At 48.2% G+C, this 19,929-nt stretch overlaps 1 protein-coding gene and 1 long non-coding RNA gene across 2 annotated transcripts in view; one reads left to right on the forward strand and one right to left on the reverse strand.

Annotated features, from left to right (window-relative positions):
• Window positions 1–19,929, forward strand: part of LOC122394457 — a 58,768-nt gene that overhangs the window by 34,151 nt on the left and 4,688 nt on the right. Inside the window, exon 3 of the mRNA XM_043391345.1 lies at window positions 5,279–5,412. Coding sequence (XP_043247280.1) covers window positions 5,289–5,412 — 124 coding nt within the window. The 5' untranslated portion in view covers window positions 5,279–5,288. The remainder of the gene's footprint in view (window positions 1–5,278; window positions 5,413–19,929) is intronic.
• On the reverse strand, window positions 7,234–9,281 carry LOC122394459. Its single transcript, XR_006258873.1, has 2 exons — window positions 9,077–9,281; window positions 7,234–7,930 (listed from the first exon to the last, which is right to left on the reverse strand). It is a non-coding gene; the product is annotated as an uncharacterized LOC122394459 (long non-coding RNA).

Raw genomic sequence — 19,929 nt, forward strand, 5'->3', positions numbered from 1 at the left:
TCCACGCTTTGAGGACGCACATTCAGTCGGGCGACGGAGAACACCTCTTGTACTGTGACCGTCTTGGCGTTACTTCCTGGGGACAAGGAGGACACTTGCAGACTCGTTCTGATCGCGAGTCTGTTGTCTCCGCTTCCTTCAACATTGGCCAGTTGTAGCTCCCTCCTGTCTCCGTCAATCCCCAGTTCCTTTAGCACGTGCTCCTCGCACAGACTCGTATCGGCACCGGAGTCCAACAGTGCGAGGGTATCCTTGTAGCGTCCTTCAGTTCCATGAATCCGGATTGGAACAATTTGTAGCAAGGTGCGCTGGCTTGTATGCGTCTCCGTCTGCGTCATTGCCATTACGTCACGGGCGTCTGTCGTCGCCGTCGGTCTTGTTTGTGCGGGATGAGGAGATTGCGCCGACGGTATGTGGAGAAGGCGATGGTGTCTCCCCTTGCAGCCCCGCTCTCCACAGACTGTTCTGCTCGAACATTTGCTCAGCCAGTGGCCAGTACTGAGACATCGGAAACAGCGGCGGCCACTGCGCACGATGTGACCGCGCTCCTCCGGTGTTTTCTCCAGAAAAGATGGGCATTCGGCGAGTGCGTGGGCGCCACTTTGGCACACAGCACAGTCAGCACTGACAGCCGCTCCAGAAGCAGTCGCAAAAGTTGTGCGCTGAGCTGAACTTTTATTCCCTCTTGTGTCGCCCCGGCGCCTGTTCAGCGGTGCCGGTGTATGCGCTGATCTGGCGACACTGTCCTGTACCCTTGAGCAGAGCACAGGCTGAACGCGGCGGCCCGCCAGCACTACTTTCCCAAGCCAAGAATCAATGTCTTCCAGAGTGGGTACGTGTGGCATCATTTCCACTTCTAGCTGGCCCCACTGCCAGGCCAGCGTGCTTGGTAGCTTGGCTATCACCTGCTGCATTGAAGAGGTCGCGGCTAAATCCGCTTGGTAGCCCATGCTCTTTAGTACGCACACGGCCGTGTGCAGGGCTCGCGACAGACTTGTCAGGCTAGCGATATCGTTGTGCTTCACTACCGGGTGCTGAAGAATGCTGCTGAGTGTGCTCTGGACGACAGCAGTCGGGTTTCCAAATTGAGTCTCCAGCTCGCTCAGCGCCACTTCATAGAGCGACATGTCACAGAGCAGACCACGCACGGCTTCACGAGCGTCTCCCGTCAGGAACGACTGGAGGTGAATCATGCGCTCTGTGTCAGTCAGCGACGCATTATCATGAACCAGGGCTCGAAAGAGCGAGATCCACCGGGGCCACTCTAACGGAGACCCATCAAACATCCCAAGCTGTATCTTGGGCAGCGAGGCATGAACAGGAGCGAAGTTTGTGTTGGCTTCAACCCATCGTCTTGTGCGATGGCTTCGATCGGGCGATCTGTCTGCCGGGTTGTTCTCTTGATTGGGTGGACGAGTCGGGTTACTCCCTCCCGCATTTCCAGACTGCGCTCCGGCAATACTTTGACACGCTGCAGCTGGCGTGTCACCAAGCAGTTGACACTGGACCCGCTGATCAGACTGCTCGTTCTGAGCGCGAGCCATCGGGGTCGGCGGCACAGGGCTCACCTTGTCAACAGCGCGGTCCATGGGCGGCGGCTGGTGGTGCATGGATACCGGTCGCATTCCATCTTCATCTGCAGTGCCGACCGAATTTCGCAATCCAACCTCTTCTTCCATTATTTGAAGTTCCAGCGCGTCTACCTCCGCTTGGTCAGCTGCCTGTCGTGCTTCAGCTAAAGCTTCATCTCTTGCTAGCCTCGCACGAACCTCAGCTGCCTTAATCTTCTCGTCTGCCACTCGCTTCGCCTGTTCGGCTTTGAGCTGTGATACGAGCGCTCGCCTTCTTACCGAACTGCGAGTGGTGGACGTAGAGCTCATTTCAGCCTCACTTCGGGTTTTGAGACTTGCAGATGCAGACCTATCACCGCAAGCCGATCGTACACTCATAGTTACGTTACCTATCGAATCGCAGTCAATCAATTCCTTAACTGGTTACAGTTATTTTACGGTACTCGATCCGGCCCGGAGGACCATAATGTTACGTCAATAACATTTTAACGATTGTTCTTGCCGGGTATCGTAAAAGGGACCAGTTACTTTAAATGACTGTATTCGAAATTCGTAAAACTATTAGCCAAGTGTCGATACAAATTCACCTCTTTTTCACATCATCCATCATTCACCCAGACTGTTCTACATTTTTCATAATTTTCCATCATTGTTAGATTTCATGTGAAATCTGCACGGATCCTCCTCATAAGGATAATTAATTGGCACTTTCAGAAATAACAGCCATGGCCATTTTCGTCGTATGTGGGACACTGCGCGGGCGGCCAGGTTTTGCCTACTTTGCCTGTACTGGTATACTGTGCCGCTCGACACTCGTGTCCTGCGGTACAGTATACCGCGCAGGCGTTTCTCGCACCGCGCGCCAGCGCTACACTACCTGACTGCATAGACTGTACCGCACTACAGCTATATGTGAGACGGCCGCGCCTGGCCCGTGCTGCTGCGGTCAGATATGCTGTCTAATTGCAGAGTTTCCGTTGCTGGCCTGCAGGCGGATTTATGCACAGGAAGGACGGTGCGTGTTCCAACCACCGCAGCTGGTGTGGGCTATTCACACCAGCAACTATGTTGACCGGGCTCATGAAATATGATTAACTGCCGCTTATCGTGAGTGCTGCGAACATATTGCGGATGTGGCCGAGCTAATGTATTGTCAGAGCCTCAGTGGGTATGTTAATTGTGCGTTATAGTTTCAGCTATGTTTTGATTGCACTAGTTTCTATCTTTGTTTTTATCTATCCACGTACGGTAGTGCTGTTTTTTCTTTATGCATTTGTATGGATATCTCTACATTTACAAAGGATGGAGTTTTCGGCGAAATGCACCCCACGTCCCCACCTCACCATCCTGGAAGCGGAAAGTATGTTCACCATCGGTCATATTTACGTTCCTGTCATGTGTCGCATTTGCTTCGCCCGTCCTAGTTGGATTTGTGCGGCCTGATCCATATCGGTGTACTGTATTTCCATCCAATATACATACATGTGAAACTTACTCCCCCGCACTGCATAAGCGCAATGACTTAATCAAATCACTGCTGCTCACTTACGATCTGATTACCGAAATGGACCGGGCAAACGAGATAAAAGCAGTCCTGCCCCATCATTCGTCACAGACCTGATGGCATTAGCGCTCGCGAGGGTGCCTGCTGCGGTAAAGATATCGTCTCTTCTCCGGTGAGGGACCGAACGCCCTACTTAGTACTTACCGTGCAATTGCATTTTGGGCAATCGTGTCCCAAACTGGACTGGATACATTTTACTATTTGTTAAGTTTTGCCCCCTGTAACTATCGTCTTTTTATCACCTGTTTGTTGCTTGAAACGATCGTCCGAATTCCCCCGTATGGCCGCCAATAGTACCGCATGTTCCCCTAAGTTTTGTTAATATCCTTTCGTTAAGAACAATTATTTGTATCAATGTGTGAAGCCATACCAGGCTGATCGACAGCGCGTCTATTCGATCAGCCAGCGTTAGTAATTTGGCCTCAAGTTTTGACGCTAATTGGTCCGATGGTGGTAAGCGACGATCTCTTATATCAGAGTCTATATATAATATATATCAGAGTCAAAGACCGCCCAAACCCTTAGTTTACCGCTTTGCTGGAAGCTTTATTCCAACGTAAAAGCGAAAGAGCTTTTGCCAGCTGGCATTTAGAGAATATTGGCTCGACATAATTCTTATAAGTGCGACATGTCTGAACAGTATTCAGGTCGCAAAAGACAGTCGGCGAAAAGCAGGAACCATAAAACGCAATTGCTTGAACATGTGAAATCATTTCCAAGATTTAAGGCGTAAGTTTAATGTTTGGTCATGGGTACCTGTCTCACTAGCCTTTTGTAGCTAATAAAAACCCATTTGAATCGAGAACAAAATAGGTCACTCATTGCAAATTCTAAAAACACTGCTTAGAGCTTTGTCCCTTGTCTTTCGGTTACGTATTGCAATTTATTTTATATTTTATACGAATGCTTTGCAGGCTCCTCGTCCCTAGATGTGCGCATATGCAAGATGCATATTGCATATGCATCCTTTCATTTTGTGATACCCTGAAGTGGTCCACTATCTCACCACATGCTGCCCCAATTTATCTGGACATTAATTTCCCATGTCAAATCTGGAGCCGGCTCTGTCACGTTAGCCCACTAACAAAGCCGTAAAGATGGTAACGAGCGCGGCGCCGCTGGGAGTGGTCCGCGCCGTGATTTGGCCGGTCGGCAGGGGCGGCCAACAGTAGCCGAGTGATTACACCACCCCGTGCCAGGCGCCACGCTCCGCGGACCGGCGGCGCGCCGCGCGCTCCGCCCGGCCGCCGCCCTCCACGTTATATGGCTAGTTACTCAGGCTTTAGTAGTTGATGGAAGTCGCTGTTACTCTGCCATATTGCCGCCGGAACAGAGTTACGATATCGACCGCGTGTGGATGGCAGCGGCAGCTCTAACGCCCAACTGCCGGACCGTTGAGACGCAGCTCTAACGAGCGATACAGCGCAGCACTATCTGCCGCTATTTGGACCATGCATTTAGCGCGAGTGCCCCGGATGTGTACTTCTTGTATCATGCATATTGGGCCGATGCATTTCCCGTGTCTGGGGCTGCCTTCTGGCTAATGCATGCGGCGGCGGCGGGCGGCGCAGCTGTTTCCTATTGTACCGGACTCGGAGCCAGAGTTTGCCGACGGCTGTGCTGGCGGGGATGCGCCATTGTCATCCCGCCCCGCTACCGCCCCCGCCGCCTCCCCATCCTCGCCTTGTGTGCCGTCCCGGGCCGGTATTGTTCGGAATGACGACCGAAAGCCCACCGCGTCAGATGGTAACTGTTTCCCCTGCTGCCCTTTCTGTTACCTGATCCCCGCGCAGCCCCTGCACCGCGCCACAGTCCCTCTTTAATCACACCGTCTTTATCCCGCTCCCCCTCTAATGTTTATCTGCTCATTTGGAGAGGAAGCCTGGGCTTGGGCATACACTAGGCTACATTTAGTCCAGTGCAGTGAGCAGGCTTATATCCTAGCACTCTGTCAACCTTTTCCAACTTGCTGCGCGCTGTTTAATTTATTGAGCAGATCTAATCGGGTCGCATAGTTTCCGTATCGGTTTCTGCGAATAGCTGGATGCTCTCGCTAATCCCCGGCGGATTCGGGCGCTGACAGGAGCGTAACCCCTGACCTCTGACCTATGACCTCTGACCTTTCCCTGTCTGTGTGCGGCAGTGACGCTCCGATGATGGACGGAAGGGGCAGTCAGCGATCCAACTCGTCACCCGGCGGCAGAGGCGTGCACCGCAACAGGAGCAACGAATGGCGCCAGCGGCAGTACGACAGCTCCTCGGATAACGATGAACTCGGTGAGTGCGGTGTGGGTGGGTGTGATGATATGCACTCACTCAACCTTGTATGGTGTGGTATTGTGGAATAATGATCCACACACTTCTCTTTATCCAAGAAAGATGAAGAAAGGGAAGACAAAATACCTATTTATTCATCGGTGAAAGATGTTATAGGCTCGCTATCACATAGGTAGCTCTATCGAAATGTTGACTGTGTTGATACCATTTCGCGTGGCATCTTTATCTGTATGCCAAAAGCGAGCTTGGAAGCCAATTTACACGCGAAATGTACCATTTGGATCGGCTTTGGTTCGATCCGACTGCTGGCGAGCTCTATTTGAAATGGCCGACACGTGGCGAATCCAAGGACGCTGTTCGAAATTCGGCGAATCTGTAAAAGTGAGGCTTTAGCCGGACTGGGCTGTAAATGACAATATATGCTGCAATATGATGTGGCAGTAGTGTGATATGACAATCATTCCGCTCTGTACAGCGCTGCATGGTATGTGTCCGTGCTCGTAAACCTCTGGCAGCTCTTGGCCAAGTAGATCGTGAAAATGACACACCGCCACCAATAAGGTTCACCGGTCTTTTGATGTCTTCTTCATACGATTGGGAAAATGGCTAGCACACGGAATCAGTAAAATTGCATTCGTTGGAGTATTGAACCTTGGCAGAAAGTTGTTTTCAATTACTTATTATACGCCAGCGACTTATTTCTTCAGTCTAGATCCTATATAAATTGTTTGTTTCTTTACGTACTGACGGCTTAAAGGGACAGTATCACCATTTTGATGAAATTTGACATTGCATATAGGCCCCACCTTTCTGGTCCGGGAACTGAAGACCGATCCTCGAAGCTCCACGCCGTTATCCCGCTATCGCCGCTCAAAGTACGAAAGGTGTACTACACTTTGAATCGTGCTTCACTATCTTCACTGTTTAGATGTTTGCGCCGTTTTGAATTGACCGCCAGTAATAAAACTTTTACCCTGGTCATTTCATCAAATTTTATAAAGCCAAAACGTTTTTCGCACTTATTCATCACCGTTGAATTCATTAAATAGTCGTAGGCAATTTCCGCTGTTTCCTTCGGATTCTAGCGGCTCAACAAAGGAATTCCTTCAGCTTGAAGGAATTCCTTCAGCTTATCACGTGATATCTTCTGGGCAATACCATGGATTACCTACTACCTGGATCGGCAACTCCGCGGAATTCCCATTGTATTGCGCGACCGCCCGAAAGTGCTGCCACCTATCGAGCAGACTGATCCCTGCTAAGGACAGCCCGCCGCCGCCGCCCAGTCAGACAGCGGCCGATACCAGCAAAGTCCGAAAATGACGGGCAAGTTACATGGCCTGAACCAGCCCCGGCTAAGTTTGGCATAGGCCAACAGTGTCGGGTTCCGGAAGAGCGGTCCAGGGCGGTTCCGTAGACTATGTATCGTTTTGGAAAGAATGGTGTGGTGGGTCGTTTACCGAGCGCGACTGGCCGATTTTACCTCAGCACGTCGTATTGTTAGCTCTCATGGCCAGGCCAGGCGCCTTCTGCCAGCTGCCTGAAAATACCTTCGATCAAACGACTTTGTCTATCACTCGGGTTGCCCCTGATCAGCTTGAGCAATGAGCAATGAGCATTCCGACTCAGTCGTCTGCAGAGGGAATGTGCCGTCCGCCGTGAAACATCCAAATCATTGCCACAGCCATTTTGACTGACTTATAAAGATCAAGACAAATGCTGTCATATCGATTAACGAACATCTGCATCACTTACAATTTCTATCAAGAAGCATTCCAGGATTATAAGCTCATCATATGCCGTTTCGTTAAAAAAAAACTGTTTCCATATTGAACTTATATTTGCCGTCGCATGAGCGAATTACCTACTGAGTACAGGCTGAAACCGACTCTTTCCGCAGTCAGAAATCATGTGCAAGACTGAGAGCCTATTCAAATAAACCCCGGTCGCACTCGCATCCATAACACGCACCTCCTTGCGTGCGATTGATGCTATTGCAACTTAATGGATTTGAATAGGCTCTCGTGTGCGATTTCCTGACTGTGGAAATAGTCTGTCTCGGCCTGAAGTTCAGAATTTAACACAGGTTCAATGACAACTAAGGTGAAAGATGACACACAATGTATACAATGCATATTATTGCATAAACTGATAGATAGGTTTCGAGAAACGACGTGCCACATGCCTTAAACGGTGTCGTAGCACCAAGTTGGTTTCCAATTCACATCTCCCACCAGAGTATATCGGGAATAAATGCAAACACGATGCACACGAACGCATTATCCGCTCAATGGGTATGCCCGTAGGGCGTAGTGGGTATGTTAGTCACTTACAAACGCTGTGATACCTTAAACATTTTCGGTCGAGCCAGTTCACACCTCGTCCGCCTGCTGCCGTTACGTCACACGTGTCCGCAGTGGGCGTGCACCTGCGTGTGCGTGCATCATAATTCACATCACAAATCACAGGATGCCAATTCAAGTCAGCACACCGTGGAAACTGAATCCATCTCTTTGATCTGAAACAAAGAGTGAGAGAGGGAAATTAGATACCTGAGCATACCATAATGAAAGGGAGAGTGAGGGCATTCCAAGGCAAACTGTTTCCCCACAACATCACAAAAAAGTGTTTTACCTACATTGAGATGATGTTGGCAAAAAAAAAATAATACCTTGACAAGATAGGTACTACCAAACAAAAGTACCTAAAAGCTTAACACCTCATATGGTAGGCTTACATAGTTTAAAATGGCTTTGATCTTGCTTAAATCTATCTGATATCTACACACAGTTTGGCTAGCACTCGTTCTGAAAAAGTGATTGTTATATATCAGTCAATGGAGGGAAACTCACAAACTTCTTCGTACAACTCTGGACCTTTTGACTTTGAGAAAAGAAGGAAGCTGATGTCAGGGACCAGGGTCAGCACTCTTTTGTCATTTGTGGTTGACACTGGCTGCCATTAGGCTTTCTTTTTACTGTCAAATGGTTCAGTTTTTCATGCTGATAATATGATTTATTTAAATGTGTTTTTTTATTCAATATCATTCAACTATTTATGAAATCAAGGCATTGGCAAGCAGGTTATAAAAATTAGCTGAAATGACATGAAGCCAGTCAGCTGCTCCTGAAGTGTGTTGCACTCTAGTCAGCCGTTCAGAGAAATATGTAGGAAACTGATATGGGTGAGCAGTGAGTACTGAGCAGTGAGCAGTGGACCAATTTATAGGTATTGGCACTACACAATATAAAACAGAAACTACTTTCAAGAGTTGAACAAATATTGAGTTAAAAAATAATGGTACACTAACTGATTTTGCCAACCTAAAAACTTAACAAAAACTTAAGCAATTCACAACTAACAATGCATCATCCACCACCTATCATGCGCTGCCAAGACCGAAATTGCATCGCAAGCAAAACCATGGCTATATCAGCGGCATGTGAAAGCTTGAGATATGATGTGTCAAACATATAACAAACATATAAAAACATAAAATTAACATATAAATAAGTGATTAACCATTCCAATTACGGAAATTATACGATTTTTAACGACATACGGCGAGAAGCAATGTGCGCCAGTATCGTCAACAGCCGCTCTTTACAGTAATATTTTAGGCCACTCAGACCCTCCAACCACAAGAAAACCTTACCAACCTTACCTTGCCATCTTCCTCCATCTTCTGAAACCTTCCAATCTGCTCCAAAGGGGCTTAACTTTTCAAAAAACAAGGCAAACGATCCTACGACGCGACGCCGACCATTGTTTTGAATAGCACCCGCTCCCCCGCGTCCTTAGCGCTCGACACCACTGCCACCTAGCGGTGGTCACAAACATCGAGGAGTTGCCGATCCAGGTACTACTTCATCCATGGCAATACCTAATACTGCCTTTCCTTAACGACAACTCAATCAGAAGAGCGGCCGCGTAAGCGTAGCGTCAATAATGTATTATCTGCACCAGTTCTGTAATAATTTCGCAGGCTTCCAAAGTGGCGGCCATGCTTGTAGTGGTGGTTCGCTCCAGGGCTGGTAAAAAAGCAAATTGCGTCCCCGACCAAAAAATGAGAGCGAAAAATGACCCCGACCTTTTTACGATTTATGTATGCAGGCTGCATGCAACTACGATGCGCGTTTCCTTAGGTTTCATTTCTTTATTATTTTTACGAGCAGTCATATGTACTAAATTGCTTATCAGACTCGCGCTTCGAAATTTCCAGTTAGTTAATTAAATGTCACGGCATCACTCGGTCAGCGGCCGTAGCGTAACAGACGAAGAACCCGGAAAGGGTAGGGGGCGCTACGATCGTCGAACAGATGCAATAGGTGTCGCTATTGTATCGGTAGCTCACAACGACGACGGCTAGAAACTATCGACCCCGCATGAATTTACCGTGTCCAACCGGTCCGACCCCGGTTCCGAATCTAGTCGTTTGTCTAGTCGTATAGCTGGCTACAACTGGTCGTCAATCAACCCCGCTTGAAATAGCACAGCCGACAGCGGGGTCGGTGTCTAAGCGTCTGTTAGTATGTGTTTGATCATCTAGTTTGATCTAGTTTTCGTTAGCAACTGTCGACGGTAGTTTTGCTGTTAACGGAAGTGAGTTGTGGCTACTAATTGTTCATAACCATGTTGTAGGTATTAGGTATAGGGGCTTTTTATGTCCTTGTTAAAGGGGATATACGTTGTGGATTCAATGATATCTTTTACTTGCGTTTAGTTTCTGCTTTATTTGAAAGTTATTTATTACTGTAAAAGTTTACTAAGGCCGTTTTCACGACGGAATAGCAGGCATCTATTTAATCCCCATTTGATCCTTAAGTTCCTCAGGAATTTTAGTAGTTCTTTTTAGTAGGTTCCCCAGCTTTCGAATGAATGGTTCGTTAGTTTGCTATTTTTCTATTAAATATCACATCGATTTACTTTATCTAAGGATTTATCACTAATATCAACATAAAGCGTAAGCACAATTATACAATTATGAAATTATTAAATACTAGTACAATAGTTAAAAAAAGATACTGAGTTGCCAGGCTACAAAGAATATATTCATTTATGGCGCACGACAGACATTTAGAAAGCAGCGCCCTGTTTTATTGCACGCTGCTAGCCGCTTCCATTGGGTTTTGCAGGCCGTCGTCATTGGTCGTTACACGTATGATGTCACGCGACTTGTGGCCTGTCACGGCTCTTTAATGATCTCCACTAAATGAATGCAACAATGGCCTTTTAAGTTGATCTCTGTGGCCATCTGTCTATGGAGCGACCAATATGAAAGTTGGGTGAATTTACCGGGGTTACATGACTATGAGCAAGCAAATGTGTATCAGGAATGGATTTAGGTGGAGAATTGCGCTGGACCATGAGTGCTCGAACGCTCCCAATTCCACGCCGGTTTGGCTTTGGAGCCGAGACAGACGATGCGGGTCAAGGTCACCGCTGGGGTAACGGTGGATTGGGTGCGCCCGAGCACCCGTAACGCGGCACAATTCTCCATCTATGGATTTTCCTATTCGCTCAGCATTGTGATAGGCGTTCGTAATAGCATTTACTCTGCTCATATACCTATCCCCGGTTATTTAAAAGAAGTTTTTGTGGGGGAATATCACGGCTTTAGGTACTCGGTGGCCCTATTCACGACTTTCAAAGAATGCTCCGATAACTAAACACCGCACAGACCTACTGCATTAGTGAATCTGACAGAATGTCTGTGGAATTACATCCCCCCTCACCACACCCCTAAAAACTCATCCAGTGTCCAAAACCACTTTTATCGACTCGCCAAAAAAAAAAAAACACACACACACATACACACACAAAGCATGGGGCATGTCAGCTCTCAGTTCATTTATTATTGTCTTTACCATGGTTCAATTGCATTGCGCGATTTAAAGCACGTGAGTGCCTATATAGTATATATGTAGAAAATAATATCTACAACAAAACATCCAAAATTACAAAGGCTACAATGCTTAAAAAGTAGGTTCATCAAGGAAGCCCATTTTTACTTGCGTTGTGTTCCCAACCATGCGATTCCAACGCGGGCTATTCGCAACGTCTGTTAAGGCACGTTAACAACTGACAAGCCGCCACCGCTGCCACTTATTCATAGATGGTTGATATCGCAGCTTGGGCGTCAGCAGCGCGGCCCACAACGCGTCGGCGCCAGCGCACGCAGCTGTTGGCACTCGGCAGCCGGTGTTGCGACTTAACGGCCGGCCGGCCCCATGAAGGAGAAGCTCTTGGTGAAGCTTTGTGATCGCCTCATAGCCGCCTTGGATGTCATCTTTCTTGGCAGATCCATCCGTTCAGATGGTACGGTGCAGTCTGGATAAAGGACGAAGTCCAACGCCGCTAACCCCGCGACCGCCACCCCACAACGTGGCCGCAGACCGAACGGGCGTGAGGGCCGTAAGGGCCACCCCGCCATCCGGTAGGTGGCTGAGCAGCCGGGCGCAGCGGCGCCTGGGCGGCGGCCGCGCTGAGATGAAGTCCCAAACCGCCATGTCGCCATCACCGCCATCACCATTGCTGCAGCTGTTCCCAACCGCCTCAATCGCCGCCGTTTTGCCAGCAGTCGCGCCGCGGAATGGCAGAAGCTCCAGAGTAGCCTCCAGCGCCCCTCTCCGCACGTGTGCAGGTGCACTGCGGCCGCCGGGTCCGACGTCCAGGCAGAACATGATATTTCCATGCTGCTCCGACGGTGGGCTGGTCTTGTTTGGGCGTTCCTCCACTGTGACGTCGGTCACGCCTGCCCCGGCCAGGGCGCAGAGGCCGACGTGTCACCATCCGGTTGCAGTCCTCAGTCGGGTCGCAACGTGTACCTCTTCCGCAGCGTGGAGCGCGCTCCCGCTGGGCAGCGATACAGCCAAAAGTAGCATAGCATGCGGGCGGCCAGCGCTGCGCCGGACAGCGGACCCATGCCGGGGGTATGCCGGTCTCGGCCATTAGCGGGGTCGTCGGGGCCGAGGCTGTACATACAGCTGGTGACCGCGTGAGCCGCCAATCGAAGCTCACGGCTTATAAGCTCGACGCGGGCATCACACGCCGTCCCGATGGGAGCTCCACGACGCCGCCGCGAACTCCAGCGCGGCTCGCAGCGCGAAGACCAGTACGGACGGCCGGGGCAAACGGCGTGCGGGAGTCGCAGGCGACGTTCTGCGGACAGAAAGGGTTGGGCATAAGCTGGTCGGCAGGACACTCTTGAGCCGAGCCTTTGATGTAATTACAGATGATCCAGAAGCATGCACAAAAATTAATGACACACTATTCTCATTTATGTATTTGCTACATATGATATGATATACCAGCTCATGATCAGTGACGCATTCTGGGCAATATGTTCTAAAGTGAAGTAACTGAAGTTACAGCTTAAAAGCTTAAAAAAAACCAGCTTAAAAAAACACACACACACATTCGATAGCTTATGAGAATAACATGCCTTGTGTGCTTAATGCAGGAAAATATTTTTTCACTTTTTTAGAAACAGCAAAAGAGTTGTCAACAAGCCATGTCAACTATCTAAACAATTTTTATGGAAACTGCTCTAGCTAGCTTAAAGTTCCACAACGTTTCCGGAGCACCGTACCCAAACTCAGTTCATGTTAGAAGAAAAAACAGTAATAATGCCTCCTAATTTTGAATGAAATTATAGGTATGAGTAATTTGATTTGGGAAGCAACAAATTTCCGCACATCATTTTAGCAAAATTACTATTTTCTTCAGCCATCAGGTTACACAAAACTATAGTAAACTTAATGATCTAGTTTAAAAAAAAAACAAAGCCCCGATTTTAACAAATGTAGATAAAATTTAAACAATTTTAAAAAATGTATCGTGGAGAAAATGAAAAGTGTAGATTTGTAAAGCCGGGATATTTCAATTTCACGGATTAGGCACTTAAAGAAATATCTTCACCTTTCTTTGAGCCACCAGCCTTCACCCAAGTTTTACACGAATGTAGTGAAGCAGACAATGTGGCAACTCAAAATTGTGATGGTTTGAGATAATTATGACGGTAAAAGAAAAAGCAACACAAGGTTCCTTACCGTCGTTTTTTCACATGGGTTCAGATGAGGCTTCAATTGTTGCCGACCTGAGGAGCTATAGGGACTTGAGCTTTCCAAAACTCAATTTCTAAGGGCACTGAGCAGTGTTTGGCTTTCACACGAATGCGATAGTAAGTTATATGAAGTTGACAAAGCAAGCAAAGCAAAGCATGATGCCCCGCGCGTCCGCCCGCGACCACGCCCCGCGTCCGACTCCCGACCGCCGCGTGACCCGAGGCGCCCGGCGGTCACGTGACCTACCGGCCGGGGCCCTGTTTCACCGGTGATAGCAGCAAGCTGCTATCACGTTTCGCGAGCTGACGTCATGTCATGACGCCATACTGTTGACGTGATGGGCAGTTCTGGCGCACGATTGCCGCGACCTTGGCCGCGGCATCGAGTGACGTATTAGCCTCTAAAAGTAAGAGTTTACGCAGTCATGATAGTATATTTATTTTTAATATATATATATTTTAGTATAATGTATTTAAAATAGGTTGGGTTTAAGGAAAATTTGGACGTAAACTTCGAACATTTAGTTGATGACGTAAAACAATATTGCGGCAATCGTGCGGCAGAATTGCCCCTTACGTCAGCAGTATGACGTCATCACATTACGTCAGCTCGCGCAATTTGATAGTAGCTTGCTGCCATCACCGGTGAAACAGGGCCCGGGACTGCAAACGGCCTTCACCACCATTCTTGTATGACGTCATATCCTACTGAGGTGCTGATTGGTCGGAATTAGATACCTGAAGGTAATTATCTGCCGTAGTTATTTTTGTTTCATTGTTTTGCGTGTTTTCTTATATGAAATGTAATTAAAAAATTTGTCATATTTTAATCACCATTAAAACATAACTGAATAGGTATAAAAGAGAACTCGATATATACTTTCCTTGTTTTTAAGAATTCCGGAATTAGATACCCGAGGGAGCAAAGAGGGAGCAAGTTGCCACGCTGATTTAATACCTCATAGTCGAAAGGTGGGCTACTAGAACCAAAAATTGCTGTGTTTGTAAATAAATAAGTGATTTGAGGGCAAAAAATGCCCAGATTTAAACTTCTAAAATTATTTTGAACATAAAATATTTCAGTTTGAGGGATGTTAAGGCCTCTAAGGGTAGGTACTTTTTAGGTATCAAATAAGTTCCTCTGCGAAAGTTCCGTCGTGAAAACGGCCTAAATGTGGTAATTTTGACCCCGGGTACTTGAACTTTTACTGGTACTGTGTCCCCGACGACGTCAATAGGACATAACACTTTACCAGCCCTGGTTCGCTCATGAAAATGACTCGCTCATGAAAAAATATTTTTCACCGAGTTCGGTCCTCAAACTATTCTTTTCTGATTCAGAAAAATAAGAAATGCTAGTAAAAAAAATCAGCTCCATACATTGATTTTTTTTTTCGATGATACTGTCCCTTTAAGTTCCTTGGGCTGTCACGCACAGATGCTGGTATATACATAGCTCTCCCCCCGTCTATACTCCCACAGAACGTGATCCGGGATCCCCCTGCCTATCCTGTCCCCTCCCGTCCCCGCCTCCGTGCCAGTCCCAGCCCCACTGTGTCTGTCTGTCTGTCACTGTCTGTCTGTCTGTCTGTCTGATCCAGTCAGGGCGGGTGCACTTGACATCCAACAGACTGCCGCCACTAGCCCGCCGGCCCTGTAATGCAATAGGCTGGGAACTGGGCCATGTCTGGTACGTGCAAACTTAGTGGACCGACGGTCAGCGCTCAGAAACATACTGGGCATCGTCAGCTAGATGGGTGACTGTTTTACCCGAAATGAAAGCCAAGGGTATGCTGCTCGAGCAATTTGGGCAACAGCGTAACGAGTCATTTTTTTAGAGCATGCGATTCATTGATGATGAACGTTCCATCTAGATATACCTTGATATACCTTGGCTTAGCATGTGAGTTCATTTCGCCGATCGTAAGCTATCTAACATATGTACAGTAATTAGTAAGACGTTCGATAATCAGCCGCCGTAAGTGCTGAATTTACAAGTAGTACAAATCCATCCACCCTGCTCTTCTTACAAGAGTTTTATAATGGCTAATTTTCAGAACAGTCCTATTGTCGATTCAATTCATCTCATCTGGAGGTGACTCCTGGGAGAGTTTGGCGACGAGCGGCCACTGTCCACCGTCTCTTTTAATTAGGACTTGTCGCTCGGCTGGCGGCCAGTTGTCGGTCTGCTCAAGTGCGCTCTCCTGTAGACGATGGCTGATTAATTGGATCAGTCGGCGGCTGTTTCGCCGGATGCCATTATTCCTCCTGGTTTGGTGCCGGTAATTAGTGTGCCAGACCGTCTGATTGGTCTATGCTCTCTGTGACCGCCCCACGCTGTCCGACCGCAAAGGTTGGTGACCGGCGACCCCAGCTACCGCGGAGTCAGCGCGGTCACTGCGGAGAACAGGGGAGGGGAGGGGAGGCAGATGCTTGTGCCAGAGACTGAGCGAGCGGTGAGGGAGGGGATGTGGGTCAAAGGAAAGAGGATGTTCCCTCATTAATGAAGCTAGCGACGAAGGATGGGATGTTGGTTGCTGTGCGGCCAATGTAAATCGGACGTAGTAGAAAAGAAACTGATTATTTTTGCAATTTGACGCGGTGGTCGTACAGCTTTTCTGTAAAATTATATTTGCAGTATCTCTTTTGCTCCGAAGTAGCTATGTCGTTTTCCTGTGCAACTGATGTCAAATGTAGCTAACTTTTAGTCTTTCAAACTCCCCTTCGCCCACGCTCCGTTTGTTCAGCGGCCTTTCTTTGTTGCATATTCATACAAAAGCCATCTCCATCTGCTCGGCCCTGAAGCGCCGCGCTATCTCGGCAGACCCCTGACTCGGACAGGCCGCCCGGTGCACCCGCTCCTCCCATCAGAACGGGAACGTTTCCATCCGAGCGGCGGCCAATCGGGTTTTCCACCTGACCGGGCCCGATAGGCGGCTGCCACCTAGAGCGGCGGCCCTCACATTTCACATGCATTTATACGGGCCGTCTGGTCTGCTCTGTGGTGCTGAGGTTCCCGGAGTGGTCGCGGTCAGGCCGACTCTGCTGGTAGGCTGGTGAGGGGCGGTAAATTTCGCTCCCGGCTGGCGCGGGTGGCTCAGACCGTCACCCCGATCATACGGACCGCTGCGTGAGGTTGGGTCAAGGACCGAGCGACAATGGGTCACTGCAGGTTACAGCGAAAAGCAGAGTTGGATAGGAGCATGTGTTGTTTCTTGAGGGGGAGGTTTGTATGAGGGTCTGCTGGAATGATGCTGTTGAAGTAATGAGATATTGGTTCAATAAAATCCGCAAAACATAGTCGATATTTATCTCTGAAGGAATTGCATAAGCACATTGTCTTGGCTGAGTGATTTTATTGTAATAGCCGAACTATCATTAGTCAACACATTATATAAAAAACAGAAGCTTTTAATAAGTCATAGTTCATACATAATATAACTTCTTGACAGGCTTCAATGAAGACAACGGCTTCCTCAGAAATTCAAAACGCCATCGCCAGTCCACGTTTGGGAGACCTTTCGGTCGGTTGGTCGGTCGGTCGGTGGTCGGCGGCGCGCCCTGCCACCAATATAAATCACCCTTCCTGCGGGAGACAATTACAGTGCGCGTCTCGCCGCGATGGCCGAAAAAAGCGGCCGACCGCCGAGCGGGCACGACCGGCGAGATTGAGCAGAGTCGCCGCGCCGACCCTGATTGGAATTTAAAGGCGATTTCGGTCGTGAATTTCCGCAGCGACCACTGAAGCGCGCACACAAGATGCGGGCGCTTTCCGGTCAGTGGGGCTAAACGATGTTAGTGCTGTAAACAATAATATGAAACGAGATTGAATGAATTTATTTTCAAAACGCTGTTGTTTTCATTTTTATTGCTGAGTATAATGCAATTTAAGTATGAAAGAATAACATGGCTCTAAGATGTGAATAAAGCTAGGTTTTAGTTGTTCGTGAAAACACCAGATGTTGTGTTGTCTTGTGGCATTTGTTGCTGCATTGCGTCCCGTCCAAGGAGCGAGGTGGCCTGTCTCCAAGTGAAGCCATGTGGACCTGCCGCCTACAGCGGTCGCCTCTCGTGGCGCTGCAGGAGCGGCTGAATTATCATCGCCCCGGCGACCGCCGCCGTCCTCTGATGTTATTAGCATGTCTCTACGGACTGCAGCGCGGCAGGACTGAATTATTTATCGGTGCCCCTATTCTAGTGCATAATTGACCTGTCACTTCCGAGGTCTGCCGCGCGCCGCGAGCCTCTCCAGCAGCTCCGCCGTCTGCGGACCGCTCAAATCAACCGACCAAAGTCCCTCGCATCCGATGGGAATTATGGAAATAACCCGGCATAAAAAGGATATTTGAGGGCGGAATTATGCCACGCAGGATGGTATGTTTGGCGAAAATTTGAGCCCCGGTGTGAATGCTGCCGCAGGTTTTGCATACAAATGGGAGTTTTGGCGGACCGGACGTCGACGAACTGAATTCATGCCCGATCGAAAGGGCTCCAAATGGGTAGGGCCGCGAGTAGGTACTAACTGAGACCTGAGAGCCAGCCTGATTCGTTCATAAATGGCAATCTTGATTCAATTTACATGGACTACGGTCTTACTTATGAGCCATTTAATTTAGCGCTTAATTGGGAAGGGAATGCCATTCAGCTCATTAACATTCATAATTCTGACATAGGCAGTATTGCGAGGATATTTATAGTCTCCCGAATTAGCATGATTTGTATGATAGCTGTTTGATAAATCGACATCGACACTCCCACGTTTCTGGGCTGATACTTCAAGCTTTGTAAATACCCAACAGAAATAGACTTAATTCCAGTCCACACTATTTATAAATGGACTTCAATTATAGTTGGTTATGCAATGGTACGCGCCAACGGTCCGAAGCTTCTTTTGTTCAATTGAAAATGTGATGACTGAATAAGCAATATTTTTATCTATCCTTCTTTTCAACTGCAACATCGGTTGTTGACTTGTTTTAGTTTTCTACCACCCAAATGTAATTTTATGACCACATTTCCACACAGTCTGCTACAGGCTGATATAGGTGGATGCAGGGGCGGACGAGGGTGGGTGGAGGGGTCGTGCGGGGCGGGGGCGGGGGCGGGCCGAGCTGTCGGCCGCCCCGGTCGGCCTCCGGTGTCTCTGCCGAGCCGTCAGGGTGAGCCCCGGATTACAGGGTGTCAGCGGAGTCAGGTGGGGCAGGTCAGACGCTGCCGCCGGCGCTACCCGACGCTCCACGCCGGAGGAGTCGCGTGGCCCCAGGTCGGGCCGGCGAGGCTCGCTCGATACGCACCGGGCTGGCCGGGGACAGAGACGGATGGTGGCGCACCGGGACGCGATGGCCGGAAAGGCACAAACGGCGCGCGTGCGACACACGCAGCAGCGGCGACCGGCGAGGGTGGACGAGACTGGATGGCACGCCGGACAGAGGAGAACGGGATGCAATGTGCAGTGAAAGTATGAACAACAACAAAGTCTTCTGAGTGCTTAAGCAGTTATTGTTGGTCTTTGGATGAAGTTTGCAACCATTTAAGCGTGTTTAATGGTCTTAAGTTTTTACGTTGTAGTAATGTGCCCGTTATTTAACCTGGTAATATGTTCATTATAATGAGGAGCAATATGCTTTTAAAACGGGATTACATGGTGTTCTTTCATTAATTATGTAAGCAATCGTCTCGCTCGGTTCATCCAAGACAGCCCTTAATTAGCATCCTCAGTGCATCGAATTAGTTCAAGCTCTCAACATCAGAGAATGTCGCCCTCTTCAGTAAAGTATTCCTCTCAAGTAAAATGTTTGATGTTGGGTCAACAGAGCAAAGCGTTGAACGATTTCAAGATCTCCAAAAGAGACTCGCTTAAAATTTCTTTAGAAATCAAACATCTCAAGCCTGTTCATATTTATGAAAAACGTCAGGTCCTTCAAATGTTAATTAATGGTCTTCAAAAACTTTATAACCTATGATGTTTTTCATACTCGCACCCACTTATAACACTGAAACACAAAAGTTGTTCGTGTTGTATGGTATAACACGCAGTGTTACCGACCTCATTTGAAGTTGCCCTCCGAATTCAACGAATGGTGCCGCATTTAATTTTAATACGGTCTCGGACTCCTCTATTTCTCCCTGGGAAATGTAAATCCAGAGGCCTTGTCGATGGCTTATGCAGTAGTTTGATGAGTTAAACATCACTTCAATGGTGTTCCGAAAATTTGCACGGCTGGGAGCACGAGAATAAGCATCAGCTGCTACGGCGTAAACTTTGCGTTTAAGCGGATGTGGAGAAACACCTTTTCAACTGGTAACAAATTTTTCAACGAGTTTTACCTACCAACCTACCAAGTACCAAGTTATCAACCTAAACTTTCCCTTCATTTTTTTTGTGGTACTGTTGTAACCGTTGCCAGGATGCCTCCCAGTTAAGAAACGGTGCAAGAGCAATATTTGTTTTA

The sequence above is a fragment of the Amphibalanus amphitrite genome, unplaced genomic scaffold (assembly GCF_019059575.1).
Source record: "Amphibalanus amphitrite isolate SeventyFive unplaced genomic scaffold, NRLGWU_Aamphi_draft 000592F_arrow, whole genome shotgun sequence".
Lineage (NCBI taxonomy): Eukaryota > Metazoa > Arthropoda > Thecostraca > Balanomorpha > Balanidae > Amphibalanus > Amphibalanus amphitrite.